Raw genomic sequence first — 13,949 nt, forward strand, 5'->3', positions numbered from 1 at the left:
CATTGCTGTACAATTCTGTTTTTAACTTCTTATTTGTGAAAAAAAAAAAAGTCAGCTTTGTGGGATATTTCAGTGTCTTTTTTGTAATTCACTCTTTCTGAAAACAGAATTTATACAAATTTGAAAGATACTCAGATGCTGGCATTTTTGATGTGGCTGCAGTGTATATGAAGTAGAGGAAAGTGAGGCAATGAGGAAATTTTTATAATCTTTTTTCACCCTTGTGCAATTATATAAACCTTTTCATGACTAAAAATAAGGCCAATGAAACTAGCCAACAACAACCAGAAATGTCATGAGAGTAACTGCAGTCAGCTCTGTTTAAAGTTATTAATGGACCTGCACATGTGGCCCATTTGCCCAGCTTACTCTTCCTAATACTCACCCCTTTTCTTTCATTTCTGTACCTCTAAAGTCTATCTCCCCAGACTGAATGAGCCTGCTGTTCTTGTGTGAAAGAGGATGCTACTCAGAGAGCTTTGGAGCAAGCTGTGGCCGTAAAGCAACCTGCTGGGTTTCTAGAGAACATGTTCCCTCAGACTGGTCTTCTCCTTGCAGGTGTCCATTCTTTAGAAAGCAGCTGCCTCTTTTATAAGTCTCCAGTTGTGTGGAGGAGACACTGGGGAGTCAGACTTCTGAAGCCAACTTCTATGCAGCTGCCAGAAATCTCCAAATTTTGTTAAAAATCTCACCCTTACTATACTCACAAGTGTTTTGGCTCAGATCTTAATAGTTCCTGCTCTGCAGATTGTGTACTCTCGGAACTTTTCCACCACTTTCAAAAGCAGAGAGGAGAATTATTAAAACATCTAGCTAATGCAAAATACACTATAATAAGACTTTGTGCAGCTCTTTTAAAACTTTTCAATATGACTTTCATATCCCTTAAGTTATTTCAAACTTATAGTATAAAAAACAGGGATTAACCACAATCAAGGAAACATAAAAGTTAAAAGACTAGTCTAAGATCACTGACACAGCTGTGTGTGGCAGTCAGAACAGAACTGTGCTTTTTCCTGGACTCTATCAACATCCATGTCATATAACATCAGATAACAGAAAAATCCATGGATGAAAGCTTACTAAAAACTAAAAGATAGATTTGTAATTAACAGCCCATGTCTCCTAGCAAAAAAATGAGGGAGTATCTCATTTTTTGGAATAGCATAGTTAAAAAATTCTTCCATAATGCAAACTTCATTAAAAAGATCTTTCTGAGACATTACTGGAACATACTTTCTCTTCAGATACTTCTTGTTTCTCTTGTTTTCAACACTGTTAAGTGTTGAATTTAGAGTTAATTTTCATTTATCTCTCTTTTGTTGATAAATATCTGGAAATCACAAAAAAGCCTTCTTTCCTTTGAAAATGTACGGTTCTGACTTTTATAATAAAGCCTTGCAGATTCTTAAAGTCATTGCCCTGGCTTAAACCTTGACTATGACTTTGACTGTTATGACCATCTCTGCTTTCTTTTCCTGTCTGGAGAGAAATTCTAAATTCATTGTTACAAAAAAGAGTCATCTCTCAGTGTTGTTTCCCAGAAGTTTAACCTTAAGATTTGATCATCTTATCAAATTATCGGTGGGATTAAGTTTAGGGATAGTAATTATTTAGAAGGAATTTATGATGTATTTAGAGACACTGGTTTTTAAATAAGAACAGTAGATGACTGCTTGTTTACATTGTTATTGAGATCCAGCTAGTAAAAATACTTGCATCAAGTTCTACATTTTGTGTTTTCTTGCTTTCGGCTGAAGATAGTTTGCTTCCTCTTCACTACTGTATGAATCTTTCACTATGATATCCGAGTCACCGAGAGGGGTGCCATTGGAGTCATAGCCAAACCAATGTGGAGGGTCACCAGAGCTGTATTCCTGCTGTTGAACTACAGATGACATTCTTTGAGCTGCCCTCCTGTAATAACAATGATTACCATTAGCTAGTTATAGAAGTAATCACTAATGTACGTATTTCAAACTAGACCAAATTTGGAATTAGAGAACTCACAGTTACAAGTTGAATTCACTTTAGCACTCTCTTGCCTGGCTGAGAGGGAAAGTGTAGGTAACTGTGCTAAGAATCAAGCTCCCAGAGCCTATCTCTAGTTCAGAGATTACTAGACAGGTAGTAGGTAAGGAACATGTGCATAGCCATGGAGTGTGAACACTGAGGTCACTCTACTGAAAATTCTCTTGAGCAAGCCCCTAGCCTATTATATCCAGTTTCTTAGAAGAGGGAATAACCCAATCAGACAACCTGTGAAAGCTGATCATGCACCAGAAGCTGTTAACCCAGAATCTACAGATCCCTTTTGGATTTATAGATGAATGTCAGGGAGGTTCGTGAACTCTCTGAAAATCCATAATTGTTTTGTCTGTAGTGTACACCTTTCTGGGAAGAATGTTTGTGACTCAAACAGCTTATGACCAAATGATTAAAAATACTGCTGTAACTTTTGTTAGGGGAAAGAAAGGAAGGAAGCAAAGAAGGCATCAGAAAAAAGTGTATCAAACTTGAAAACTAGCTCTTCCTGTAAGTGGCCAGAGGTAACCTGTGAAAATGGTTCACTACTCTCTTGACCTGGAAACCCTACAAAATCATGCAAGTCGAGAGGTTCAAATCTTCGTGTTCACTTTAAGAACACTTGAGAAACTGCCCAGGCCATCAAAAGTATGCATATTCAAAAAGCCACCAAGTATTTGAAAGATGTCACCTTGAAGAAGTAGTGTGTGCCATTCCCATTACAATGGTGGAGTTGGTAGGTGTGCCCAGGCCAAACAGTGGAGCTAGACACAGGGTTGGTGGCCTGAATTTTTGCTGGAGGTAAGGGTTTAGATGTAGATTCATATCCAGGTGAATGTGCCGCCGTACTTGCAGAGCTCATGGTCAGGTCAACCTGTGCATGAGCTCCCCCTGCCACACTGAGATGATCCTCACGAAAAGGAACAGATTGTTCCGAAGCCAGAAGAGGAGGTTGCACAGAAGAGACTGAAGAAACAGAAACTTATGGCATGGAAATAAATTAAGCATAAAATAAATGCCAATTAAAGTTTAAAAAAAAAACTTGAAAACCAAGCCACTTTGAGGACATAGGGGCTTTCCTGGGAAGGTGGTCTGAATCACAAGACCAGTGCTAAAAAAGGAAATGAGTAATCAGCCACTTCTATTGGATTAGAATGAGGAACTACAATATCTATCCATGAGGGCCTACTTTCCTCACTGTTACTGTGTATTACACTGAATTATTAATTATTACAAAAGTAATTGATGTGGAGCTGGCATTACCATACACTTGAAATTAAGTTTATGCTAAATGGCCATAAGAGTTCAGGCAAGGCAATGAAACTGGAAAAGGGAGAGAGAGATTAGTTTAAAATGCTATGTGATTTTAACCAAACTCAGCAGGGAGACAACCAACGCATTCTAATTCAGTCTTTCACTATATTGCTTTTTTACTTATTTATTTGCACTCACATGAAATGAATACAATTTTAATAATTTGAATAAAACTGATTGTTATATACTAATTTCTAGTTCAGAGCCTCCAATCGTGTGTTAAAATTTAACTATCCAGTGTCTCCTCTATAAAGAAATACTTATTCTCAAATTTAGAAATGGTAAATTTATGGTCAGAAATAAGGTTTCACATTCTGTTAGTTTTTAAGTCTTCTTAAAAGTGCTATTCTACGTTTTAAATCACTTATATAATCTTTATATGTCCTCAAAATAGAGTATTACTATGTAAAAAGAATAGGTTTTGCTTTCTCCATATTTTTTTTCCTTCCTGGTAGGGCTTTCTTTACAATTCTGTGGAGTTTATCATATCTTTTAAGGTGTTTTCTGCAAGATTTCCTTCTAAGGACTTTTTTTGTTTTAACCAAAGCATAATAACAAATGTTGGGGCATCTGAGTCATGAAACATTGGCATCAGTTTCAAATGGGAACGACACTGTCCGAGGCAGCAGAGCTCCATCATTACCCTGTACCCGACACCTTACCTGACTATACTTTATCCATCATTTATAAAGGCTCAAACTCAATCCTTTCCTCCTCCTCAACGTTTTTAGGAAGTTGATCATAGAATTCAGCTCTTTCCAATACATGGCTTTTCAGTATTAATTGTTTATAATTTTAAACTTTGTTATTTTCCTTTGGTTTAAGAAGATGGTGAGTTATTTATGGGCATATTATATTCCTTGATATCTCTCTGGAATCTCATCTTAACAGCCTGAGCAAGAGATTTCAGCAGCTCACACCAAAAGTGAAAGTCCTTTAACTCTTGGCTTCTGCCACTTGGCTCATCCAGAGGAGGCATTCTTAGGTTCCTCTTTCCAAAGCCCTTCTGCCCCTGCCTGCCAAATAGCAAAGCTCTGGATGTACATAGAGCTGTTTATGGTTCATGATTCAATGCCACTGATACTGGCTGTAGTAGTAGTTAGACAACAATGGTCATGACCTATAGGAAAAGCAAATTTTGTTTTACAGCGTAAAGGATTTGCAAGTCGTTGATCAAGTGATGTTACCTTTAGCTGCAGAAGAACATTTTTTGCATTCTGGACACCTGTTATGAGGGTGAATACTCTTTTTGCTAAGTTTGGGTGGATATAAATATTGGGTCATTCAGGTCTTCAGTCAGCTAGAGCTTGGGTAAATAGGGTAGTGACTGTGATATAAAAACAATTAGCAGAGAGTGGGCCTTTGAAAAATCACAAGAAAAAGAAAGTTGATGGTGGCTGGACTCTTACTATAGATAAGAGAAATAGAGGTGAATGGGGACACTACTCATTAAATGGAATGTGACAGCACAGAATCAGAAGAAATAGGATACTGAACCAGAGCCAGGGGTGAAGTGCCTGGCAGTGTATGCATTTCTGAAGTTTACTTCTTGGCTCACTGCCTGCCCCCATTTCTCCAGCTCTTAGGGGTAAGCACTGATCTCACAGGCAGTCTCAGTGAAACTAAACTGTCGTGGCCCCTGGCCAATGGAAGTGATGCTTACAGACTCAAGAGAAGCAACCAATCAGGTCTCAGTTCCTCCCGCCCTCTAATCTCAAATGCTGAGTCACCAACCTCCTGTGACTTAAGGACCTGTTTTAGTTCTGGGTGCTGTCACACAAGGATCATCCTTGGGAAAAACTGAAAAATCTACCCTGGAGCAAATTTGGGATTATTTTTAATAATGCTAGTGTAGACTATCCACTTTTTCTCCACTTTATCCCAAAAACTAGCTGTCTTCAGAAACTCTTAGCCCAAGGTCTTTGCCACCTTACCAAACCTTTGGCATCCTCACATTGTCTGACTTTCCAAAGACACGGTACTTTGCCAAGAGAACAGAGCAAGATGGTGACTGCTAGCAGATTTTTCTGAATTCTTTATCATACCATCCTAGAAAGCTGTTGGCAATGTGCACTTGGGAAAGTATAGAGAAACTTGAAAATGTAGAAACCAAATGATCTAGTCAGAAATAGCCATTTTCTTGCCCCCACCTCCCCACTCTCCTTCCACTTTCTCCCTCTCTTCCCTGCTCTCCCCTTCCTTTCCATACAGCCTAACACCAGAAACCATTTTCTTCCTCAGACCTCAAATGGAAGCCTACTTAATTAATAAATTTCCTCTGTGATGCCTGCATGCTTGGACCATGGTAAGTATTTTGTCCTTTGAAAATATTCTATTAATTTTTCCAGCCTGCAAAACAGAACCTGGCCTTCAGGAAACATGTTACAGGTTACTTCATCAGATCAACTAAAATACTTGCACATCTTTACTCTCAGCCAATAGGAAAATACTTAATTGTGGGCTGATTTAATCAGATTATTGTCTTAACCTAGGGAAGATAAACTGAATGAACTGTATTTTAGGAGAGAAATAGTAGAGGAAGGGCTAGAGATAAGTTGCAAGGGGCAGAGTTAACTTTTTAGAAGGGAAGGTGCTTCAGGTGTAAAGGCCATGAGGAAAGGGATTTGAAACCACAAAGGTCACTTTAGAAGAGAGATTCCCTTGGTTCAACTCAAAATGTAGACTTTAGACAAACAAGTAAAATGAAACTTCTTAACACTTAAAGCTACTATATATTACAAATACCATAGCCACATACTACATTTTTCTCAGCAAGTTTTCATACTTACATGGAGACCTGTCTGCAGTATTGCATCTTAAGGATCCGGAGTTGTTTGCAGCCTATCTGAAGGTCCTCAAGGATTTGGTCAGTAAGCAGGATACAACCAGAGATATCCAAAATGTGCAAGTACTGACATTTTGCTGATAACATCTCTATCCCTAAATCAGTAATCTGAACACACAGCCATAGTAAGTACCAGTTATTCAGACAACTATCCATGGAAGAACAATGTCTTAATCATTTTCAGGTTTCTATAATAAAATACTATAGATTGGGTGGCTTAAACATCAAGCATTTATTTCTCACAGTTCTGAAGCCTAGGAGATGCAAGATCAAGGTCAAAATCAAGGTCAAGGTGCCTGCACATCTGGCCTCTGGTGAGGCAGATGTCTGCCTCTGCCATACTCCCACATGACAGAGAGAGAAAGAGCTCTAGTCTCTTCCTCTTTTAAAAGGACATAATCCCATATGGGGGCACCACTCTCATCACCTATTCTAAACCTATTTACCTCCATAAGACCCAACTTCCTGTCACATGAGCAGTTAGAATTTCAACATATGAATTTGGGGGGAATACAAGCATTCCGTCCATAACAAACAGAATTAGATACCCTGCAAACTCCATTTCACCCCGTTTATCACATGGTGAGCTAAGCTTAACTCTTCTTTCTGAGCAAGAATAGCGAAGCATCTGTCTCAAGTGGCACCAATAGAATTTGTGACTTTGCCGTCATTTTCATTTAAGAGTCTACTGGTTTGGATAAGAAGCTTCAGCAAAATTTCCTTAGTAAGACCTGTCATATCAACGTGAGCCATTATGAAATGCATTAGAGATGGGAGTTGGCTTTAAGCTTAAAATTCCCTCTACGGCTTTATCAGTTTGGAAACAATGTTTAATAACATTGTATGTTAAAAAACTGCAAAATATATATCCCCTGAAGTTCATCTCCAACAGGATCAGGTTTGCTGTGAGAGAGGTCTGGACATCACTGATGGATTGTGTGTAAAGAAGGTGGAAGAGCCTGGTCTGGGAAAGTCAACTAGGTCAGACAGATGTTTGGAGGCAGAGGGAGAGGGATGAGTAAAAGCCATATAAAGACTACCCAAATCCCTCTTTGAGAAATTGTACCAACTGTTCAACATCTTGTAAGTTTGTCTAGATGTCCTGCAGAGTTAACTCAATTCCATTTCTTAGTTTATTTCACTTACTCAGGTCTAGCTTTTGAATTTATAGCTGAGCTGAGACTTGCTGCAGAATAAACTAGATTACTCTCCCCAAAGGAATTTTTTCCAACTGGATTTAATTTCTTATTTTATGTTTGAACATTCTAGAAAATATATACCGTGAGGCTTGGCTCTTGTTTTTTAACATGAAGTTAAGAGAATTACACAGAAAAGACCTTTGGCTTGAAATGTACATATTTTAACTTTGGAAAAATAGATGTTGTCACTGTCTAAGCATTCTCTGTTTCCAGAACATGCTCAGAACCAAGGGTCGGCATTGCAAATGATTCACAGAAATGTCTTCAGACACTCCTGCCATACTATATGGGTCTCTGAGGATTGCATGTTGTTGGAAAAAAAAATACAGAAAAAAGACCTCTCTCCGTAGAGGAAAGGAAGGACAGTCAGTTATGGAAAAGCCCGAGTGAAGTTCACAATGGCAGGTTTTAGTTGATACTGGAGGAGCTGAAAGGGAACCAGTTTCCTGTAGGCCAGAAGTCCGATATGCTCAATAAGGGAGTCCATATTTAGGGAATTTATGAATTGAAGGCTGGGAACTAGGGACAGAGATGACTTGGCTACATTCTCAGCTCTCAATTACAAGGTCCTGGTGCAAGTCCGTTGGGCAGAGATTATGTTATTCCCAAAACAACCCCCTTTGTTTTGTTTTATTTTCATTTTTCCCATATTTTTATTATAAAACATTTCAGACATACAGAAAAGTTGAGTCTTACAGTATACCTCCAATTTTGCCATCAATATTTTGCCATAATTACTTTATTGCATATCTTATCAGTCTGTCCATCCCTCTATTATTCATCAACCCATTTTTAAAAAGTTTATCATTTTTACATTCACTTACATGTGTATACATTATTTGGGCCACCTTCCTACTCCCCTCCTCACCACTCTTTTTGATTCACTGGAAAAAATGTGATTTATTTTATTTTTTGAGACAGGGTTTCACTTTATAGCCCACACTGGAGTTGAACTTGTGATCATCCTGCTTCAGCTTCCCAAGTGCTGGGATTATAGTGTGTGTCAGTATTCCTGGCTTGGTTTATATTTTAAATTAAGGTATTTCATATTTTAGAAGTAATGTAAGCACATTACTAAAAAATTCACAAAACTAGCAAAGGAAAAACAATTATAAATTCATTACCTTAACATAACTACCTTCAGTATTCAGCAGTATTTCATAATTAAGTTCCAGGGAATTTTTAAAGATAGTCAACATGCTAAACAACACGACCACCATCTCCCCACCCTCCTCACCCCTTGCTTGGAACATGCTGCTGCCCTATGAAGAAGCTCAGCTAGCCTGTTAGAGGATGAGACCAAATCCAGCAAGAAGCCAGAGGCCCCCTAGACCAATCAGCTCTCAGTGGAACCAATAGATGACTGAGTTACATGGACAGCCACTAGCAGATGAACCACCCAACTGAGACCAGCCCAAATTGCTGACCCACAGAACTGTGAGCAACGAAACAGTAGTTGTTTTAAATCATTGAGTTTTGGGGTGACTTCTTGCATAGCAATTGATACATTAGCCAGCAATCTCACCCTTTCTAATATATGATAAAATATGATCCATTGATTATTTCTTTTTCTTTTAACCATAAGGTTTCATAATGAAACCTCTAACTGATTTTCCTTATGGCCATTTTGAAACCTCCAAACTGAATTTCCAAATGTGTTAGCCAGCTACACTAAAAAAATTAAAGATTTTAAAGGGTAGGATTGTCCTAGAGAATCCCAGAATAGCAAATATCTTCCTCTTCTCCCTTTACTCTGCAAGTCTATGGAACTGGAGTTAAGTCACTTCACTAAACTTTGAGTCATCTGCCCAGTGCCCTATTCCTTTCCATTCTGAATTTCCCCATCTGTAAAATGATAATAATTAAAAACAGACAATAAAAAGTTTTGTTAACTCTTATCTCCCAGTGTTATCAAAGCACTGGATACATTTCTGATAATAAGCATTTGGGGTAAAATACTTCATATTAGCCTGAGAAAAGTTCTGTGCTAGTCTGTTGTACAGCTTTCACTGTGCACAAGCCAGGCTTATAAGCAAGCTGGTTCAATAATCTTCTCAGATCTAGTTCACCTGCTGGACAGTCCTCTGGATGGCCTTGGACTCTAGTTCTCCTCTTTTTCTAACTTGGAGCTCTCAAGACTAATTGTAGACTGCTGCAAGTGCAAAATCCTGAGATGGGGGACTGGTTGGAACAGCCCAGCCTCTGTTCCTGACCCTGCAAACAGGATGTCCTTCAGTACTTTAGCTGAGAGTGTCATTTTGCCCTTGGTTGTATAAAACCCATGGTGGGAACTTTCTGGAGTCCATTTGCTATGGAACAAGTGTAACATGCATGCAAGACTTCATCTATCCATGGCAGCTTTCCTGAGCCTTGGGGGACTGGCTCTCAGTGAATCCTAGGCTTCTGTTGTCCTTTGCTGTCTGTTTGTAACTAATAAATCTGCTTCAGGTCACTTGTTCTGTGTCAGTGTATTTGGTCCCACCAGACCCAGACAACCAGATTAGTCTGGTTGGTTCCCAGTGCACAATAAGCCTACTTCATATCACCCACACCTTCTGACAGAAATGCATTCCAGAGTCCTAACCTGTTTAACTTCTGTTTCTCCCTTAAGGGTGCATTGCAGAAACATTTGTTATTGTTGTTCAAGGATTCACTTTAATTTTTCCCTTTTCCCAACTATTCTTTCTATTCATTTTAACTTCTACCTCGAATCAGTGCCATGAGGGTCAAAGATGACAGTAGGGCCCAGTGCACTGCTAAGGCCTTTGAACTTGGCTCATAGTGATCACTTTTGCATTTTAGTGCTGGATAGGATGAGGTCCTACTGCTACTGAATGGCTGGAGGTGAGGTGACTTCTGGGAAATGCTGGCCTTCCAAGAGATGAATAGGTACCCATTTGGGAAACCTGGCCTAGAATGATGAGCCAGACACTAATGTATTTTATGGCCCATAAAAAGCAATGTAAGTGGAGTAAGTTAGATGGGGCCACTAATGGTGAAATGAAATGTCTTAAGGAATATTCAGGTTGACCCAAATAATGGCCACCACATCCACATCTGAATCATCATGTAACCCACGATCTGACTAGAACAATTCAAATAGTGACACTAAACTCTTCTATTCTTTTACACCGAGGTTCTGAAATAGTCTTCTTCCCTTCCGTTTTCTTCCCTACCTCTTTTCATGCAGAGGTGCATCTAATTTGTGTAACATCTCCTTTAGCTGTTAGGCTGCAAGAAAGTATGCATCCACTGCATAGTTTATAGAAGAAATTCTCTGTTACTTCTTTAAAAAAAATTCTCTGTTCTCAGTGGAGACTTTCCTTTTCAAATTCTTCTACTTCCTACCTTACTTAAAAGAACCACTAAAAAGCCAGGTCCTCATGTGTAGCCTGTGTGTCCCCAAGACCTGTGAGCTCTCACTAGTCAAGCTGCAGAGTCAGGTGGTCACCGTGGCTAGTGTGCTGGTCCTTTACCCAACTCACTTCTAGAACCTTGTGATGCCGACCAGAAAGAGATCTGCTCTCCCTAGTTCTGAACAAGTATACTATTAAAAACAATTTTGCTGTGAACTTTCTATGGGAGATTTAGGAGGTTCCAGCAGCATTCTCAGTCTACTCAGCACACAAACCAAACAGCAGAGAAGCTGAATTTGTGGCCTGGCTAGAGTACAGGGCATATTGAGAATTGGGGTGATGCTATAAAAGTCCATCAGTGTGAACAGCAGAAGAGAACAGGTTAACAGCCTTGCAACTCCTGAGTTTTGAAAAAGATTTAGAGTTTCTTCTTTCTGTATATTTTGCCAACTTCAAGTTATTCCTGTAAGTTTGTGTTGGCCTTTATCTTCCACTTTAGAGACTTCCCTCTGGATCTGGGACTCCTCAACTATCTATTCATAATAATGGAGGGCAGGCTGAAAACTGAGTGAGAACTCTCAGTGCGTGGTGAGGGCTTCACTGCTACAAGCTGCAATGATGGTTGGTCTAGGTGGGTTATTTGTTGGGAAACCTCCCAATGTCAGTATTTTTAGTTCTCTTATCTTGGGTTAGTAAGGCTTTCTAAGTTAGGCTTGAGTGGTGAGATGACAGTGGATTTTTACTTTCCCCTTTACGCTTTTATATGTAGTCAAATTTTTACAACTAATATGTATTTCTTTTATACCGCATGTCAAGAAAATGATCAAACACAGAACTATCAAACACTCAAAAATAAGGCCAAAAATGATCGTATGAATTTCAATGTCATACCAGACCATTGTTTAACTGACCCACTTGAAGAAATGTATAGAGAATTAGGCCTTTGTTTTACATGCTATTTCCTATTGCTTAAGGTCCAAACTCAGTGAAGTTCCATGTTAACACTGTATTTTTGTCCAGCAGAGATGTAAATTATTTCTATCTGGTAGAATTATAACCCCAAAGTTATATTGTATTGCCTTATAGAATATTAACCAATTTTATATTTAACCTAAAAATTATAATCCAACATTCCTTCCTTAATTCCTATAATTACAAGTTCATCCTAATGCACTATGCCCTGGCTTTATTACTGTGTTGGTTTTCTCACTAATGAATCAGCTAGATGGAAAAATGAGCCCTGTTGAAACTATTCCAGGAATGGGGGAGGGAGGATAAAGGAGAATGATGGAGGGGTTAATTCAACTATGATATATTTGATATACTGAAAGAACTTTTGTAAATGCCACGATGTACCCCTGGCACAACAATAAAATTTTCTAAAAATCTCAAACATAGTAATAAAGGCATTGAACTAATTAAAAAATAAAATCTCAAAAAAATGAATAAATCTTTGATACATGTTTATATTGTATAAGAATTACGTTTTTAACTTTTGAAGAATTGTACTCTGACACAAATGAAATCCCAAAGCTATTTCCAGTTTGGAGACTGGGGAAAATTGAATGAGTACTTCAGACATGGCAAAGAAAGCAAGTGCTAAGAGTCTAATCTTGACTGCTGCCTGCCTAGGCGCTGTGGCAGTGCTTCCATGGTACCTGCGTGAGCCCTGGCTGCCGTGCGTACCTTTGGACATCCCGCAATGCTGAGAGATGTAAGGTGAGTGTTGTAAATGGCCACTGTTTTCATAATCTCATCTGACAGCTGGGGACAATGTGAGACATCCAAGTGCTCCAAGGTTGGTGAGTTTTTGCAGAATGTCTGCAAGAAATTTCAAGGTCAGATGGTTTTTTTAATGGCTTTTCTTTAATCTTGATTCAAATGCTATAAGCCATCTTACCCATGGCAGCTTAATTAGCATACATTTCAGTCCCTGAAATACAGGTGCTGCCATTTTGTTGCCACAAACACAACAGAACAGCAAAACATTACATCCCAAATCTCTTTACAGCAAAAGATATTCACATACCAGTTTAACAGCTTAGTAATATTTAAATTCCTAACAAAATTTAGTTTTTCTCAAGTTATCTGTAGTGAAATGTGACTCACCTATCAGTAATTATTACAGTTCTATTTAGCCAAATGAATGGTGGAAAAGAAATATGGAGGTGAGATTAGATGGCAAACACTCTGGAGTTAGCAGTAGAAACTGATAGGAAAGGCAAATTCTTTGAGTTTTCTTTCTTTTTTTTTTTTTTTTGTGGGACTGGGGTTTGAACTCAGGGCTTCATGCTTGCAAAGCAGGCGCTCTACCACTCAAATTCTTTGAGTTTTAATTTCATTTCTACCTTTCACTACCTCTAAAACCTTAGCAAGTCACTTAACCTTTCTGAGCCCCAGTTTCTCTTTCTACTTAGGGAAAAATAATATCTATTCTCTAGCACTAGTTTATTTATTTATTTGTGTGTGTGTGTGTGTGTGTGTGTGTGTGTGTGTGAGACTAGGGATTGAACCCAGGGCCCTAAACTTGCTAGGCAAATTGTTCTGCCACTTGAGCCACACGCCAGTCCTTTTGTTTGTATTTTGTTTTTCAGATAGGGTCTCATTAATTTTCCCAGGTCTGGCAAAATGACTCAGGTCTTTTATCCCAGGGGAGGGGAGACAGGAGAGATGAGTTCCAGATCAGTGAGTTCGAGGCCAGCCTGGGCTACACTGGGAGAGCCTGTCTCAGACAGAGCTTGCCTAGCAGAAGGCCCTGGGTTCCATCCTCAACACGGCAAAATCAAAACAAGGCTCCTATTTCTGAAAACCCCTGTACTTCTGAAATCCATCCCAGGCTCACTGCTCTAGCCTTGGGCAATCAGCTGCCTTGGGAGCCTAGAGAATAATCTAGGCTGAGTTCAGGCTCAGGACCTGGACGCAGATGAAACGGGCAGGTAACCCTGCACAGAGCCCCATGGCAACCATCATGCCCCCTGGGTCACTGGAACTGATGCTGGAGTGGAGAGGAGAGTGCCCTGACTCCATCCGCAGCGCTGAGAGCAGGGTGCGGGCCTGCTGTCACCGCCCAGTGTCCAGAACTCCTCAAGGGACCTGAGATCCCTTCCCCACAGGGCGCAAGGCTGGCAGGTTCCTCCTGGCTGCCCCTCCTTTGCTACCCATTCTGCCATTGCCTCTCTAGCATTATTTTATTTAATTTATTTGTTTTTG

At 39.4% G+C, this 13,949-nt stretch overlaps 2 protein-coding genes across 6 annotated transcripts in view; one reads left to right on the forward strand and one right to left on the reverse strand.

The window, feature by feature from the left end:
* Fam185a (family with sequence similarity 185 member A) overlaps window positions 1-13,949 on the forward strand; it is a 64,454-nt gene that overhangs the window by 40,785 nt on the left and 9,720 nt on the right. For all 5 annotated transcript variants that reach the window (XR_012445188.1, XR_012445189.1, XR_012445191.1 and 2 more), the window contains exon 8: window positions 12,372-12,458. Coding sequence is in view for 1 of the 5 variants with exons in the window: in XM_074064911.1 (XP_073921012.1) it covers window positions 12,372-12,448 (77 nt within the window). In the remaining 4 variants the exon portion in view is untranslated. The remainder of the gene's footprint in view (window positions 1-12,371; window positions 12,459-13,949) is intronic.
* Window positions 53-13,949, reverse strand: part of Fbxl13 (F-box and leucine rich repeat protein 13) — a 232,799-nt gene continuing 218,902 nt past the window's right edge. The window contains exons 19-21 of the mRNA XM_074064909.1: window positions 12,426-12,560; window positions 6,129-6,292; window positions 53-1,917 (exon numbers count right to left, since the gene is read on the reverse strand). Coding sequence (XP_073921010.1) covers window positions 1,728-1,917; window positions 6,129-6,292; window positions 12,426-12,560 — 489 coding nt within the window. The 3' untranslated portion in view covers window positions 53-1,727. The remainder of the gene's footprint in view (window positions 1,918-6,128; window positions 6,293-12,425; window positions 12,561-13,949) is intronic.

This window comes from Castor canadensis, chromosome 2 (assembly GCF_047511655.1).
Source record: "Castor canadensis chromosome 2, mCasCan1.hap1v2, whole genome shotgun sequence".
Lineage (NCBI taxonomy): Eukaryota > Metazoa > Chordata > Mammalia > Rodentia > Castoridae > Castor > Castor canadensis.